Source organism: Alnus glutinosa, chromosome 10 (genome assembly GCF_958979055.1).
Source record: "Alnus glutinosa chromosome 10, dhAlnGlut1.1, whole genome shotgun sequence".
NCBI lineage: Eukaryota > Viridiplantae > Streptophyta > Magnoliopsida > Fagales > Betulaceae > Alnus > Alnus glutinosa.
Window position 1 is genome coordinate 17,474,153 of NC_084895.1, and position 13,613 is coordinate 17,487,765.

A 13,613-nucleotide genomic window follows, 5' to 3' on the forward strand; every position below is an offset into this window, starting at 1 on the left:
TACAAATATATTTATTCACAACAAAAGGAAAAAGGACTATCTAGTATCTACCAAAACTGAGAGAAACTTACAGTGTAGTGGCGGCGGAGACGACCGGAAGCGGAGACGAGCGGCGGCTGAGACGAGCGGCGGCTGAGACGAGAGGGCAGAGACGAGAGAGACGAGAGGGCAGAGACAAGAGAGACGAGAGGGCAGAGGGCAGAGACGAGAGAGACGAGAGGGCAGAGACGAGAGAGATGAGAGGGCAGACTGCAGAGAAGCAGAGACGGCGTCGGCGAGAGGAAAATGAAATGGAAAGTTGGAAACCTAAACCTAAACCTCAGAAAATATGGTTTATATATATTACCAAAACGGCGTCGTTTTGGGCATTCAGCAATGCCCAAAACGACGCCTCTCAGGTCAGTTTTTTTTTTTTTTTTTAATATATATATATATATAAGCGGTTAGCGGTTATTTATAACCGCTTTTAAAACCCTATAACCGCTTTTAAAAGCGGTTAGCGGTTTTAAAGCGGTTATAACCGCCCCGTTTGAACACCCCTAGGAAGTAGAATTAAGAAAATCCTATAGAATAAGGAGATCAATAATTCTTAGTGATCATGTTGTATATCTCCCAGAGTCTGATGTTGACATTGGACATAAAGATGATCCAAAATTGTTTGCACATGCTATTAGTGGAGAAAACTCCACATAGTGATCCAATGCCATGAAGTAAGAGATAAATCTATGGCTCAAAAGTCAAGCTAGACTCGTAGCCAATGGTTTTACTCATAAAGAAGGCATTGATTATCATGAAACATTCTCTCCAGTGTCTAAGAATGGTTCACCAAGATAATCATAGCATTGTAGTTCATTTTTGACCTAGAACTACATCAAATGGATGTGAGAACAACTTTCGAGAATAGGGATCTCAAGTAAGAGGTTTACATGAAACAATTAAAAGGGTTTTATAAATAACAGTCAGAAAGCTTGCGAATTAAAGAATTCTATTTATGGGTTGTGATAGATCTCTCATCGGTGATATACTTTTTACAAGGTTATTGTTTTATTGTTTATTGAAAACCTTGTTAATTAGTATATATACCTTAAGGTCAGTGGGATTACAGTAATCTTTCTGGTCCTATATGTAGATATTATTTTTGCAAGTGATGATTTAGGTTTGCTACATAAAGTTCATCTCACAAAACTTTGAAATGAAGGATTTGGGTGAAACCTCTTATGTCTTTTGACATAAAGATTCATAGAGACATAAAGAATATTAACATTGTCTCGGAAGGCCTACATTGAAAAAGTTTTAGGAAGATTTAGAATGAAGGATTATGTACCTTCAGTAGCAATTAAGAGGGACCAATTAAATACAGATTAATGTTCCAAAATGTATTGGAATAGGCAGATGAAAGGTTTTTTAAAAGCGTCTGCATTATGCATAACCATATGACTGACAATAAGAATATTGGGTCAATAAAGTGCTGCAAATAAAGTCTTGCGATATATGCAAGGAACCAAGAAGTACAACTTAACCTAAGGATACACTTTCCATTTGAAGGTGGTTAGTTGTTTAGATTTGAGTTTTACTGATTGTGTAGATAGTAGAAAGTCTACTCTACTCTAGGGTATATATCTTTTTTTATTGAAGAATATATCCTAGAGATGCAGTATGCAGACTATAGTTGCTACGTCTACTAAGAAAGCTAAAAGTCTAGCGTGCTATGAATTTAGTACACAGGCATGATGGATGAGACATTTTGTTGAAAGTCTCAATATTGTCGATTTTATAGTTCGACCATAAAGATACTCTGCAGTAATTCTACTATAATTTTCTTTTATAAGAATAAAGAGTAGAAGCAGAAGTAAATTGACATCAAGTATCTCAGTTCGAGAGATAACATTAAGAGACATAAAGGGTCTATTGAGCATATAAGTAATGAATTAATGATTGCAGATCCCATGACTTAAAGTTTACCGGTAAAGAAAGAATAAAGTCATGCGGAATATATGAAATTCATTAATTCATTTTTTGCTTGGTTAAATTGGTTTGTCTCTTTTTGATCTATAGACATAAAGTTATCATAATAAAGATTTTGTGCACATTTGTTATTTTATCCATGAGGATAAATAAAGTTGGACCCGAATGACTTATAGGAAGTTCATTCATAAAGCTTGATTATCCATAAGGTACTCATGTAAGGAGTGTTTTACATTGTGATACATGGAATAGACGACCTAATTTTATAATGGTTTTACCGCCATGATTCATGTGAAACATTTCTTATCTGAGTGGGAGGATTCCATAAGTGATTGGCCAAACTAAAGAACCTAATACCATAAGGTCATGTGTCATAAAGGCCAAGTGGGAGAATGTAAGATATTATTCCCTTATGTGGCCTTTATATCACATATTACGGTGTTTATTATATTTATTATAAATATAATATACGGTATTATGGTTATGGTAATTTTTATTAATTTAGATTACCGTAATGGAATCGTTTAATTGATTTAAAATCAATTAATAATATTGTTTCCTTGATGGGAGGAACAATACGGTATTTACCATATTTGAGGGTCCCTGACCTAACCTATAAATTAATAGCCTGTGCACACCATCAGTACGGCAATACAGTCATAGACATATGTTAGAAGATCCCTCAGATAATCTTTTCTTATTCTTCAGATGGATCGTGGAAACGCTTGAACAAATATGGCTAAAATTTTATTTTTTCCGTTGCACATGTTAGCCTAAAAAATAATATGTTGATTAATATTTCTAACAACACGCAGAAGAGGTCTTCGGCGAGTGTGGTGTACGTGCATGTGAAGATGACGTTAGTGGCGATGAGCGGTGCGTGTAGGCACCTGCGGTGGCTGAGTCGAAGCAAATCTTCACAGTTCCATTAATGATTAATCTACGATTGGGAACCAATTTTGGTGGAGGCGCATGAGGCACGTCAACGAACTTCTAGAAACGCGTGGAAAGTCGACCTCACAATAAAGTTCAAAAAAAAAAAAAATGGTTTTGATCACATGTGTAAAAATTTATGTAAAATAGATAAAGGGTTACCAAAAATATTAAAAAGATTCTTGAGAGGGTATGTACGCATGTGTTGGGTTAACCGACAGTTACGTGTTAATTACTTAGTATTATGATCATGGTCAGGAAGTGCATTTAACCCCGTGACCCCAGTCATCAGTACCTTCGTTATTGTTATTTGTTTTTACCAATGGAGATTCTCTCTCTGTAATAATGACACTGAAATATTTAAAAGAATAAAAAAAAAAAAAATAGATCTATAAAAAAGGCAAGGATCTGTTTGAAAGAAAAGCGAGGCGGAGAGATCGAGTATTCCAAAGACTCTCTCCATCGTCAACCTAGAATCTCCTTTTCCTCCATTCCTGCTCTCTTTCTGTGTGTGTACTCTCCACTGTCAGGCAGGTAGTTGGAAGCCATAGTTAAGGCACGAGAATTCCTGATCGAGGCGATCAGTGTAGTCTAAAAGGCAACTAACTGTAAGACCAAGTAAGTAAAGTTTATCCTTTCTTTAATCAAGTTAGCTTTCATGTTATAACTGCCATGGCTTTGTACTCTATGAATATTATCTATAAGCCTTAGAATTTAGAAATAGACGTAATGTCGTGATATACTACGTACTCACTAGTCATAGTGCGAAATTCCATAAAGCTCGAACTTTATCCGATCGTTTGGAGAAAGTACTTTACACGGTATTACGAACATCTAGTTGGAGTAAAGACCCGGAATACTCCGGTAATAATAATAAAAAAAGATTCCGCCCAAAACAACACATAATGGTGCTCCGAAGTGATTTCCTTTTGATTCTAATAAGGTCGAACAAGGTCACAGCAACTGCTGATCACTCGAAGATGATACATTACGACACGGACGGAGTTGTTGGTGGTTTCTTATTCCTGAATATTATTTTTGATCTCTTCCTGTTTCGGGAAAAAACATACTCCTGTTCAATGATTGTTTTTCTTTCTTTCTTCTGAAGGAAACTAGTGGTTCAGCAAGGTACACGAAGGCTACTTTAGAAACATGTTAATATTTGCATCAATACGTAGCTTTTTTTGTTTTCTTTTTTCTTTTTTCTATTAAAATACTTCAGTACCAAAACATTAACACATTATAACATTTCTTTTATAACATGCCATAAATGTTGAATAAAAATATCTACCTATATTCCTAACTACTCCGCGCGCGCAAGAATGGAAGATATAACCTAACAGTGTGGTTGCGTTCATCTTGTGGAAGAATAAGTAAGCGGGCCGTTTCTTTATATTTACAAGGTTTGACCAAAATATATCGATTTGGAATTGGTGAATGGCAAGAGGGATCTGATCCAGACACGAATGTTACGAATGCATGCAGTTGAAAGCGAGCTCCAGAGAGATTCGTGGACAGAGAGTTTCCGGCCAAATCCGGCAAAAGTGAGCGTTTCCGGTGAGCAGAGAGAGAATTTCCGGCGGAGACGAGAGAGACGGAGAGAGAATTTTTGTTTCAGAGGATTTTCTACCCTTTTTGTTTTAGAGGACCCCATTTCTAGCTACCCATTGTCTTTTATTTTTTTAACAAATAAAAGAATAACCCACGTGGGACCGGTTGGACAGCAGTTTGTTTGTTGTGCATAGGTAGGGTAGCATTTCTCTTTCTCAAATTAATATGGCAGATATCTGCCGGAAAGAACAATAAAGGATGCTTTCTAGGAAGACCAGTATTATCATGCATGTTTTTTCAAGAATAAATCTAAAAGATGCGGGATTTATCACAAGTAGGGTAAGGTTGTCAATGACAACACTATCGATCAAACGGATTTAAGGAGTTAAGAAGGAAGACACCAATTGTTCCTTCCAAAGAATTTAAGACAACGTGCATGGATCTTCATAATTAAGCTGCTTGTACGATTAGAAAAGAGCTCGGCCAGCGGCTACAAATTCGGCTTCAAAAAAAACAAAAAAAGAAAAGAAAAGAAAAGAGAGCAAGAGTCATGTAGGCCGAATTTGTAGTCGCTGGCCGAGCTTGTTATTTTTTTGATCAAACTGGAGAACACTAGCTAGCCGACTATATCCTTCTATATTTTCGTTTTTTTTTTTTATAAAAAAAAGGTCGCATAAGAATCTCTTTTATGGAAGAGTAAGACTTAATTAAGTGTATTAGCTGAGTGATTTTTTTCTTTAATACTATTTGTACTTCCATCTTTTGATAGTAGAATTTTATTCCGATCATCTCTACCTATATATGGATGTAGGCTTGTTAAGATGAATCATGTAAATCTTGGTATTATGCGCGATTGACTTATTTTATTCACTTCTTTTTTACTGCTATGTGATCCGAAAATTAATTTGTCGCAAAAAAATTAGCATCGGAGTCGATCTGGGTATTTTATTTTATTTTATTTTTGTGGGATGACTACGTACAGAAAAAAAAAAAAAAAAAAAAAAAAAAAAAAAAAAAAATTATGGTCATAATAGTTTTGGCCTTGGATGCATGCATGAAGATGCATGCTTTGTTGTGACAACAAGGCTCGACGAAGATTGATTTTGGATGGCGATGCGCCATCAACGTAATCAAAGGAAGAGATTGCAAAACTAGAAGAAAAAACCCATATTAGAATTTGTCCTCTTTCTGAATGAGTACTTTTGAGAGAAGTAGTCGATGAAAAAACTATAGCTGATCGTTGGAGTAAGCTAGAAAGTTTGTACATGAAGAAGTCCCTTGCTAAATGATTGTATCTAAAGCAACAAATATATACCCTCAAGATGAAAGAATGTACGCCTTTTTGTAATCATCTTGGTAATTTAATAAAACTATTATGAATACAAAAAATATTGATACTGAAGTTGATGATGAGGATAAAGCCTTGATTTTATTGTGTTCACTGCCGAATTTCTTTGATAAGTTCAATAATTTAATATTGTTCAATAGAGATACTATCTCCTTAGTAGATGTTAAGTCTGTTTTGAATTCTATTGAGTTAAAGACAAGATCTAATGAGAAAGGTAGTGATGGTCAGCCTAAGGATTTATTTGTTAAGGGTCCTTCGAAAAAATCCTCTAATTCTAGAGTTCGATTCAATGAGAGGTACTCAGGAAAAGGTAAAAGAAAATGAAGAGACTGATCGCAAATTTTTTTATTTTTTATTTTTTATTTTTTTTTTCCATTTTTAATTGTTTAGACCAGGTATTACCTATACAACATTGACATGCAATGCCCTTTCCTACTCCACATAGACAAATCACCATATGGAGGAAGAAAATAATTTATTATCCACATCAAGGCCGCACACATCATGAAGTAACGTTTTGAAGTTACATCATAAATCCATACTCTGACATCCCATAATTCCTTCCGTTCGGATATTAGGGGCTCTCGGTAGATATCTATCTTCATTTCAGTTGAACTTGGGCTCGGAATAATCACAGATAACATAATAGAAGATTGTCTTATGCTTATCCATGGACGTAAGTTGAACGGTACCAACATTACCAGCTAAGTACTGTGTCATTTCGGAAAGGATTAAATCCATCTAACGCTAAGCTAGGCCTGACATTGCATGGGTTAAAGCAAAATTCTGGGTACCTCTCATCAAATATCTTCCAAGTTTCACCATCAGCCGGATGCCTTAGTACCCCATCCTTTATGTGCTTATTAACGTGACATTTTATACGTGAAACAGTATTCTGTTGTTAAACGTACCACTAAAGCTGCCACAGCTACAGCTCAATCAGCTGCCTATGAGGCAGCATACACGGCAGCACCACCATTGGCTGCAGATACGGCAAGAGCAGCAGAATCTACTGAGCAACAATGTGGACATCTGGCAGCCACCAATTATGGAAATCATCAGCCACCCTATGCCACTAATTGTGGAACTAATCTGCCAGTCATTACAGATTGTGTAGCCATTAATTATGCAGCACATCTTGCTATGATACGTGCCATCAAAGGAAACCAAGAAAGTCAAGTTGCTTATAACCCGGCCATCCAATCTATTTTCCGTCGACTTTCTGTTGAAAAAGAACCGCATTAGATAAAAATGGTGCCGTGACTTGCTTTTGATGGATGAGGATTCAAGTAATTAGTTGTCTAAAAGTTAGTAATTTGGGTACTTAATGTGACATATAAAACCCACATTTCCGGATAATTGATCGGGTAGCCCAAAATTTATTTGAGCAAGTCGCAATTTAGGCAGCTAATATAGGAGAGTCCATATGAGACCCACTTGCTCGATCAAATAATTGATAGGGCAAACAAAAATTTATTTTAGCATACATGTAGGTGATCCCTAGCAATTCGAACAGGTACGTAATTGCTGTGAATCTCAATCCGTAGTCAAGTGAGCAATAACTTTAATTCAACTCAAAGACCATTATCTAAATATATATTTTGGTTTTTATTTTTTTATTTTTTATTTTTTACAGGATTAGTAGGATGGATGAGAGATTACTTGGATCGGACCCAAAAGATGTTAGTAGTCTGTCAAGGAGGATATGGGTGGAAATGAAAAAAACATCCAAGGTAGCATTTCCTGCAATGGTAGCAAGGGTTACTCAATTTGGAATGTTTGTGGTGACACAGGCATTTATAGGACATATTGGTGAAGTGGAGCTTGCGGCTTATGCACTCATACAAATCATTACTGTCCGATTTGTGAATGGGATAATTGTAAGAATCTATATCTTCCTAATATTTTTTTATTTTTTTATTTTTTTATGATATTTGGAAAGCTTATAATTTTAATAAATTACTTTTTCATTTCTAGTATCAGTGTAGTCTTTAATTCAAAACTTGTTAAAAAGACTACAGCACATATATTGATGTTTTTTTTTAACAGTATTTAATTAGCCTTATCCTTTTTCTTTTTTTTTTTCTTTTATAATTATTATACAATTTGTTGTCATAAATCAGCATATGATTGAAGTTACGTCGGTTACTAAAAAGTTTTAACATTATTTAATCACATACTAACACGTGTCAATATATAAAAAGAAGAATAGTGAGATCCTTTATTAATCTTGACTCATATACATACAGAATAAGTCATGTTAGGTTATATATTATAAATTGTATATCGTTCCATATTTGTTATTGGTGGGTGTGTATTTGCATTATTCACCTATATATATATATATATATATATATATATATATATATATATATATATAGACTCTTTTTATACAGTATTATGTGTGATTCCATATACAGTGACATTCTTTATATGTTGTAAGAGCCTAAAGTCCTTAATTCGAACATCGTTGATCTCTATCATTCTCTTCACATTTTAATTAAATATTTGAAATGTTGGACCTCACTTGTTGAGAGAGAATTTAAACACACACGTGAGTAGGAGTGTTATAATATAAATTAAATGATTAAATTTATATATTCGTAAGTTTAAATTTTTGAGATAAGTGATGATTTAACAAGACTTGTAGAAACATTCTTGAAAATATTGAACATGCATTTATGGAAATCATTTGGAGAAATGTGTAACACTTATTCTTGAGAAATGATTAAAACACTCACACTACACAACAATGACACAACACCAAGGCACAATGGAGTGGGGCCATTGTGCCTTGGTGTTGTGTCATTGTTGTGTAGTGTGAATGTAAGGATCACTCCCCTTATTCTTTATCAATTTAACTTTGCTTCTGTAGCTGGGCATGTCAAGTGCCACTGAGACTCTGTGTGGGCAAGCATTTGGAGCAAAGCAATACCCCATGATGGGAATCTACTTGCAACGGTCATGGATCATCAACATTGCTACTGCAACAATCTTGATCCCCGTCTTCATCTTCTCAGCACCAATCTTCAAGCTACTCGGCGAAGAAGACGACGTCGCAGAAATTGCTGGATATATCTCTTTTTGGTTCATTCCAGTTGTCTACTATTTTCCCTTTTCCTTCAGCATCCAAAAGTACTTACAAACGCAGCTCAAAAACCCAATTGTCGGATGGCTATCTGCTCTCACTTTCGTGCTTCATGTTCTCTTGTCATGGATTTTTGTGAGCAAAATGAGCTTGGGGATTCCTGGTGCAATGGGTGCGATGATCATATCGTGTTGGTTGGTGTTAATTGGAATGTTCGTGTATGTCTTTGGAGGTTGGTGCCCCAACACATGGTGCGGTTTCTCAGTAGCTGCTTTTCATGATTTATTACCAGTATTGAAGCTCTCAATTTCCTCGGGTGTGATGCTTTGGTAAGTCGTTTTCCTTCACCGAATTACTTCACCTCAATTTACTTTGATGCTTTTTTTCATTGGTATGTTAATATTATTGCTGGACATGTTTAATTAGTTGCTAAAAAAACTATATTTGAGAAACAAAGTGCAGTAGACACATAATATATAATTTAATGTAGATATATAATAGAGATAATATTAGGTTAATTGATACCTTACTTATCAGCATGAAGACCAAATTAATGGAAAAATCAACTACATCTGTTAGATTTATGGTTGAAATTGTATGAAACGTTCGGATATTAAATGACTTCTGTGCATATTTTAGTATTTTTTTAAGGTATTTTAGGTCTTTATTTTTTAGCTCATTAACATGCAGTTATAAAACAAATTTGGTTATCCAAAGTATAACCAATTTTTTTAAATTATTATAAACATTATTGGCGTTTTTCGAAATGCTGATTGTCAGGATTTTTTCGACCGGAAATGGGACAAATAAAAAAAGTATAATTAAATCTAAAGAGTAATGTTTCTTACACAATTTTTGTACAACTTTTACACAACTCTAACAACTTTCTTTTAAAATCAGCCATTAAATATTTAGGACTCACATGTTGGAAAACAAATCCAATGGTTGATCATAACAAAAAGTAGTTAGAGTTGTGTAAAAGTTGTGTGAGAGTTGTGTAAGAAACATTACTCAAATCTAAACCATTGAAAATTTTACTGCACACAAGCCAAATTCCTTTTTCAAAAAAACTTCTCTTTGATAATTTTATCACACTGTTACAATCACCTTTTTCTTTTTCTTCTTCTTTTTCTTCTTCTTCTTCTTCTTCTTTTCTTTTTTTTTTTTTCCTTTTTTTTTTTTTTTTTTTTTTTTTTTTACATTCCCAAAGTACAGCTTAGAGTTATGGTACAATGCCGTTTTAGTCTTACTGGCGGGATACCTGAAAAACGCCACAGTTGCAATATCTGCCTTTTCCATCTGGTAAGGGCACATCATCGTTTCTCTTTTATGGTTTGGATTTTGATCCACCGGAAATTAGTCTCCTAAATTGAATTGACGTTGCAGCCTCAATATCATAGCTTGGGATTTTATGGTTTCCGTTGGCTTCCTAACTGCTGCCAGGTATATATTATATGGCTCTTATTACCCATTTTCCTGGTTTAATTATTAGTTAAATTTGCTTAAATTGATTGATTATGATCATTTCCTTTGCCTAGCGTCCGGGTTTCGAATGAATTAGGGAGAGGAGATGCTGAAGCTGCAAAGTTCGCCGTTAAAGTCGTCACCAGCATTTCAGTATGTCTTGGAGTGGTCTTCTGGATTCTGTGCCTTGTTTTTGGTCCTAAAATCGGCTACTTGTTCACAAGTGACGAGGAAGTTGCAGAAGCTGTTTCAGATCTCTCTATCCTCCTTAGTTTGTCTGTCTTGCTCAACAGTGTCCAGCCAGTTCTATCAGGCATGTTTTTGATTTCATAATATGATCATGACATGGAAGCTTCTTTGGTTTAAGATTTCTATTTTTCTTATATATTCTCTGTAACTTGTGTTTTGCAGGCGTGGCTGTAGGTGCTGGTCGCCAAAGCGTGGTTGCATTTATCAACATAGGTTGCTATTTTCTGATTGGGGTGCCAGCGGGAGCTCTTCTTGGATACGTGGCCGATCTAGGAATCAAGGTGAGATACTTTTTCTTTTTTTAAACCAGGGTGTCAGACTGTGCCTCGACCAGATTTTTGGAACGTCGTGCATGCAATGCAACCCCCTCCATTATAAAAGTTCATGTATCTTACTCATTCTCAAAAGACGCCTTAAAAAATGAGGGATGTTCATGACTTATAAAGCCCACAACCCAGGCATACCTTGACAATATGAGACTCTTAACACGCTCCCTCACGTGTGGCATCTTTTTGGCCAAACACGTGTTCAAGATCGGGAGGGAAGGCCCAACATTGTCCAAGGACTTGTGGCTTTGATACTATGTAAAAGTCCATGGGCCTTACTCAGTCTCAAAAGACGCCTTGAGAGAAGAAGGGTGTCCATGGTTCAGATAAAGTTCGAGCTTTTGCTCTTGAGCATGGCTCTAAAAAATTGTTTGCACTTAATAAGATCAAACTTTAGACGAGATGCTTCATGAGGCACTACAATTGAGTAATTTACCACTTGAACCAAACCTTGAAATTATTTTTCATATAGTGTAAAATTCTAGTGGGAATTGTTGGTTAATTACGGCTAGTTTATGAAAAATAATTAACCAACAATTCCCATTTGAGTCTTCCACTTTATGAAAAATAAGCTAGTTTCATATTTAGGATGGGATTTTATCAATGCCAGTTGAGATATCACTAAATAATTCTTGGGCTTCTAGTTTAATTACCATAAATGAGAACTGACGTTGTGACGTCCCACATCGCCTGGGAATGAGGATGTGCTTATATGCATAAATGCACCCTTTATGACACAACGCGTTTTAAAGTCGTGATGACAATGAACCTATCAGAACTCCGCAGTTAAACGAGCCGCTGCGAGAGCAATCCTAGGATGGGTGACCTCCTGGGAAGTCTGGTATGGGGAACCAAAAGCGGACAGTATTGTGTCATTGGGGGTGGATCATTACAAATGGTATCAGAGCCATTGTCCAGCCTGAGATGGTGGGAGCGTGCACAAGCCCAATGAGGGACGCCAGCGGGGACGCTGGGTTCAAAGAGGGGGTGATTGTGACGTCCCACATCGCCTGAGAATGAGGATGTGCTTATATGCATAAATGCACCATTTATGACACAATGCGTTTTAAAGCCGTGATGGCAATAAACCTATCAGAACTCCGCAGTTAAGTGAGCCGCTGCGAGAGCAATCCTAGGATGGGTGACCTCCTGGGAAGTCTGGTATGAGGAGCCAAAAGCGGACAGTATTGTGTCATTGGGGGTGGATCGTTACAGACGTCCCATGAGAAAATAGATTTATGTGAAAGTCTTTAGAATATTAATTAAACAACTAAATTTACTAGTCATTCGGTTTAAGTTTTTCAAACAAATGTGTGAATATTACATATATAGTATTAGAACTAAAGGTCTTGACATCAATTCATCTCTTATTTCAATTAAATATTTCACGTGTTGGATCTCATTTATTAAGAAGATGTTTGGCCCCATACGTAAAGGGATTAAATTTTTCCTTTCTTATCGGCTTAAATTTTGGGACAAATAGCGGCTTAACAGAGTAGTTACAATGTAATTTGGACATTTCAATGCTATGGCAATATTATCAGTGATATTTCACTATCCAAGAGGAGGAAGATATGCCTTAGTTCTTCTAATTTTTCTTCTTAACAAACTTGTCAGGGGCTATGGATTGGAATGATCATTGGTGTCGTGATGCAATCACTCGTGCTCGGCTATATTACCTTTAAGACTGATTGGAATGAACAGGTAAATAACAATGATGACAAATTGCATATATGTACCATCAGTGTCAATGGTTTTGTATAATAGAAATGTCATTGAGGATGATAATACATTTAACGATGCTTTTTATTGATCTTTTTATCTAGGTGATGAAAGCATCGGAACGCCTGAATAGGTGGCTCTTGAATACTTCCCATGAATCTAATGGAAATTCTGCTGAGGGAAGACTTATGGATGAACAGTAGTATTTTTCCTTCTCTCGATTTTGTGTTTAATGGAAACCACGGCCTTAAGTGATAATTCTTAATTAGGTGCAGGGTAATTCGAGATAAGATTGAACCCATTAATGTCATTTGCTCGGTCGAAAGAGCTAAGGAGTTGTTAAAATCTTGATGTTTTCATCCCAGCTTTCCGTACTATGAACAACTCTTTGTAACTGCATTAGCAAATCAATGTACGTTTTTGGAGGATTTTTGCAGTAACATAGGTAGCATGTCAATGAAGGCAATAAAGAATTTTCTCTGCTATCAAGATATAGAAGATATTGTGAGGCTTTTCCACCTCCTTGTGAGGTTATCTATTGGGTTTTTTTCCCCAATTTTCCCTGTCTTCCCTGTTTTGGGGTTTCAGTTTGAAATTTCAGAATATCGGTGTTTCAAGTGCTAATCAGTTGGTCTTCACCGAGTTGCTTTACAGTTATTCGGTGTTTCTGCCCTTTGGTTATTTGACTTCTAGAATTCCAGGAGTGATTTGCAGAGCTTCGGATTCCAGATCTGAACTTTCTCTGTGTGAGCTTGCTTTGCGATTCGGTTTCGCACGGTGATTCCATCTGAGCTTCGGATTCCAAGAGTGATTTGCTGAGTTTCGGATTCTAGATCTGAACTTTCTCTGTGTGGGTTTGTTACGGTATGTTACTTCACGAGCTGCTGTTTTTCTAGATTTTGGTGTTTCTTGTGTGATTCTGTAAAGATTTTTGGGCTTTGCTTTGTAAGAAGAAGTGGGTTTGAGA

At 36.0% G+C, this 13,613-nt stretch overlaps 1 protein-coding gene across 1 annotated transcript; it reads left to right on the plus strand.

The window, feature by feature from the left end:
- Positions 1 to 3,335: 3,335 nt before the first annotated feature.
- LOC133880426 (protein DETOXIFICATION 24-like) lies at positions 3,336 to 13,197 on the plus strand. The gene is made up of 9 exons (XM_062319375.1): positions 3,336 to 3,516; positions 7,434 to 7,677; positions 8,673 to 9,214; positions 10,101 to 10,187; positions 10,272 to 10,328; positions 10,424 to 10,662; positions 10,761 to 10,879; positions 12,542 to 12,628; positions 12,751 to 13,197. The coding sequence occupies exons 2-9, from the start codon at positions 7,444 to 7,446 to the stop codon at positions 12,847 to 12,849; spliced, it is 1,464 nt and encodes a 487-aa protein (XP_062175359.1). The 5' UTR covers positions 3,336 to 3,516; positions 7,434 to 7,443; the 3' UTR covers positions 12,850 to 13,197.
- Positions 13,198 to 13,613: the final 416 nt, after the last annotated feature.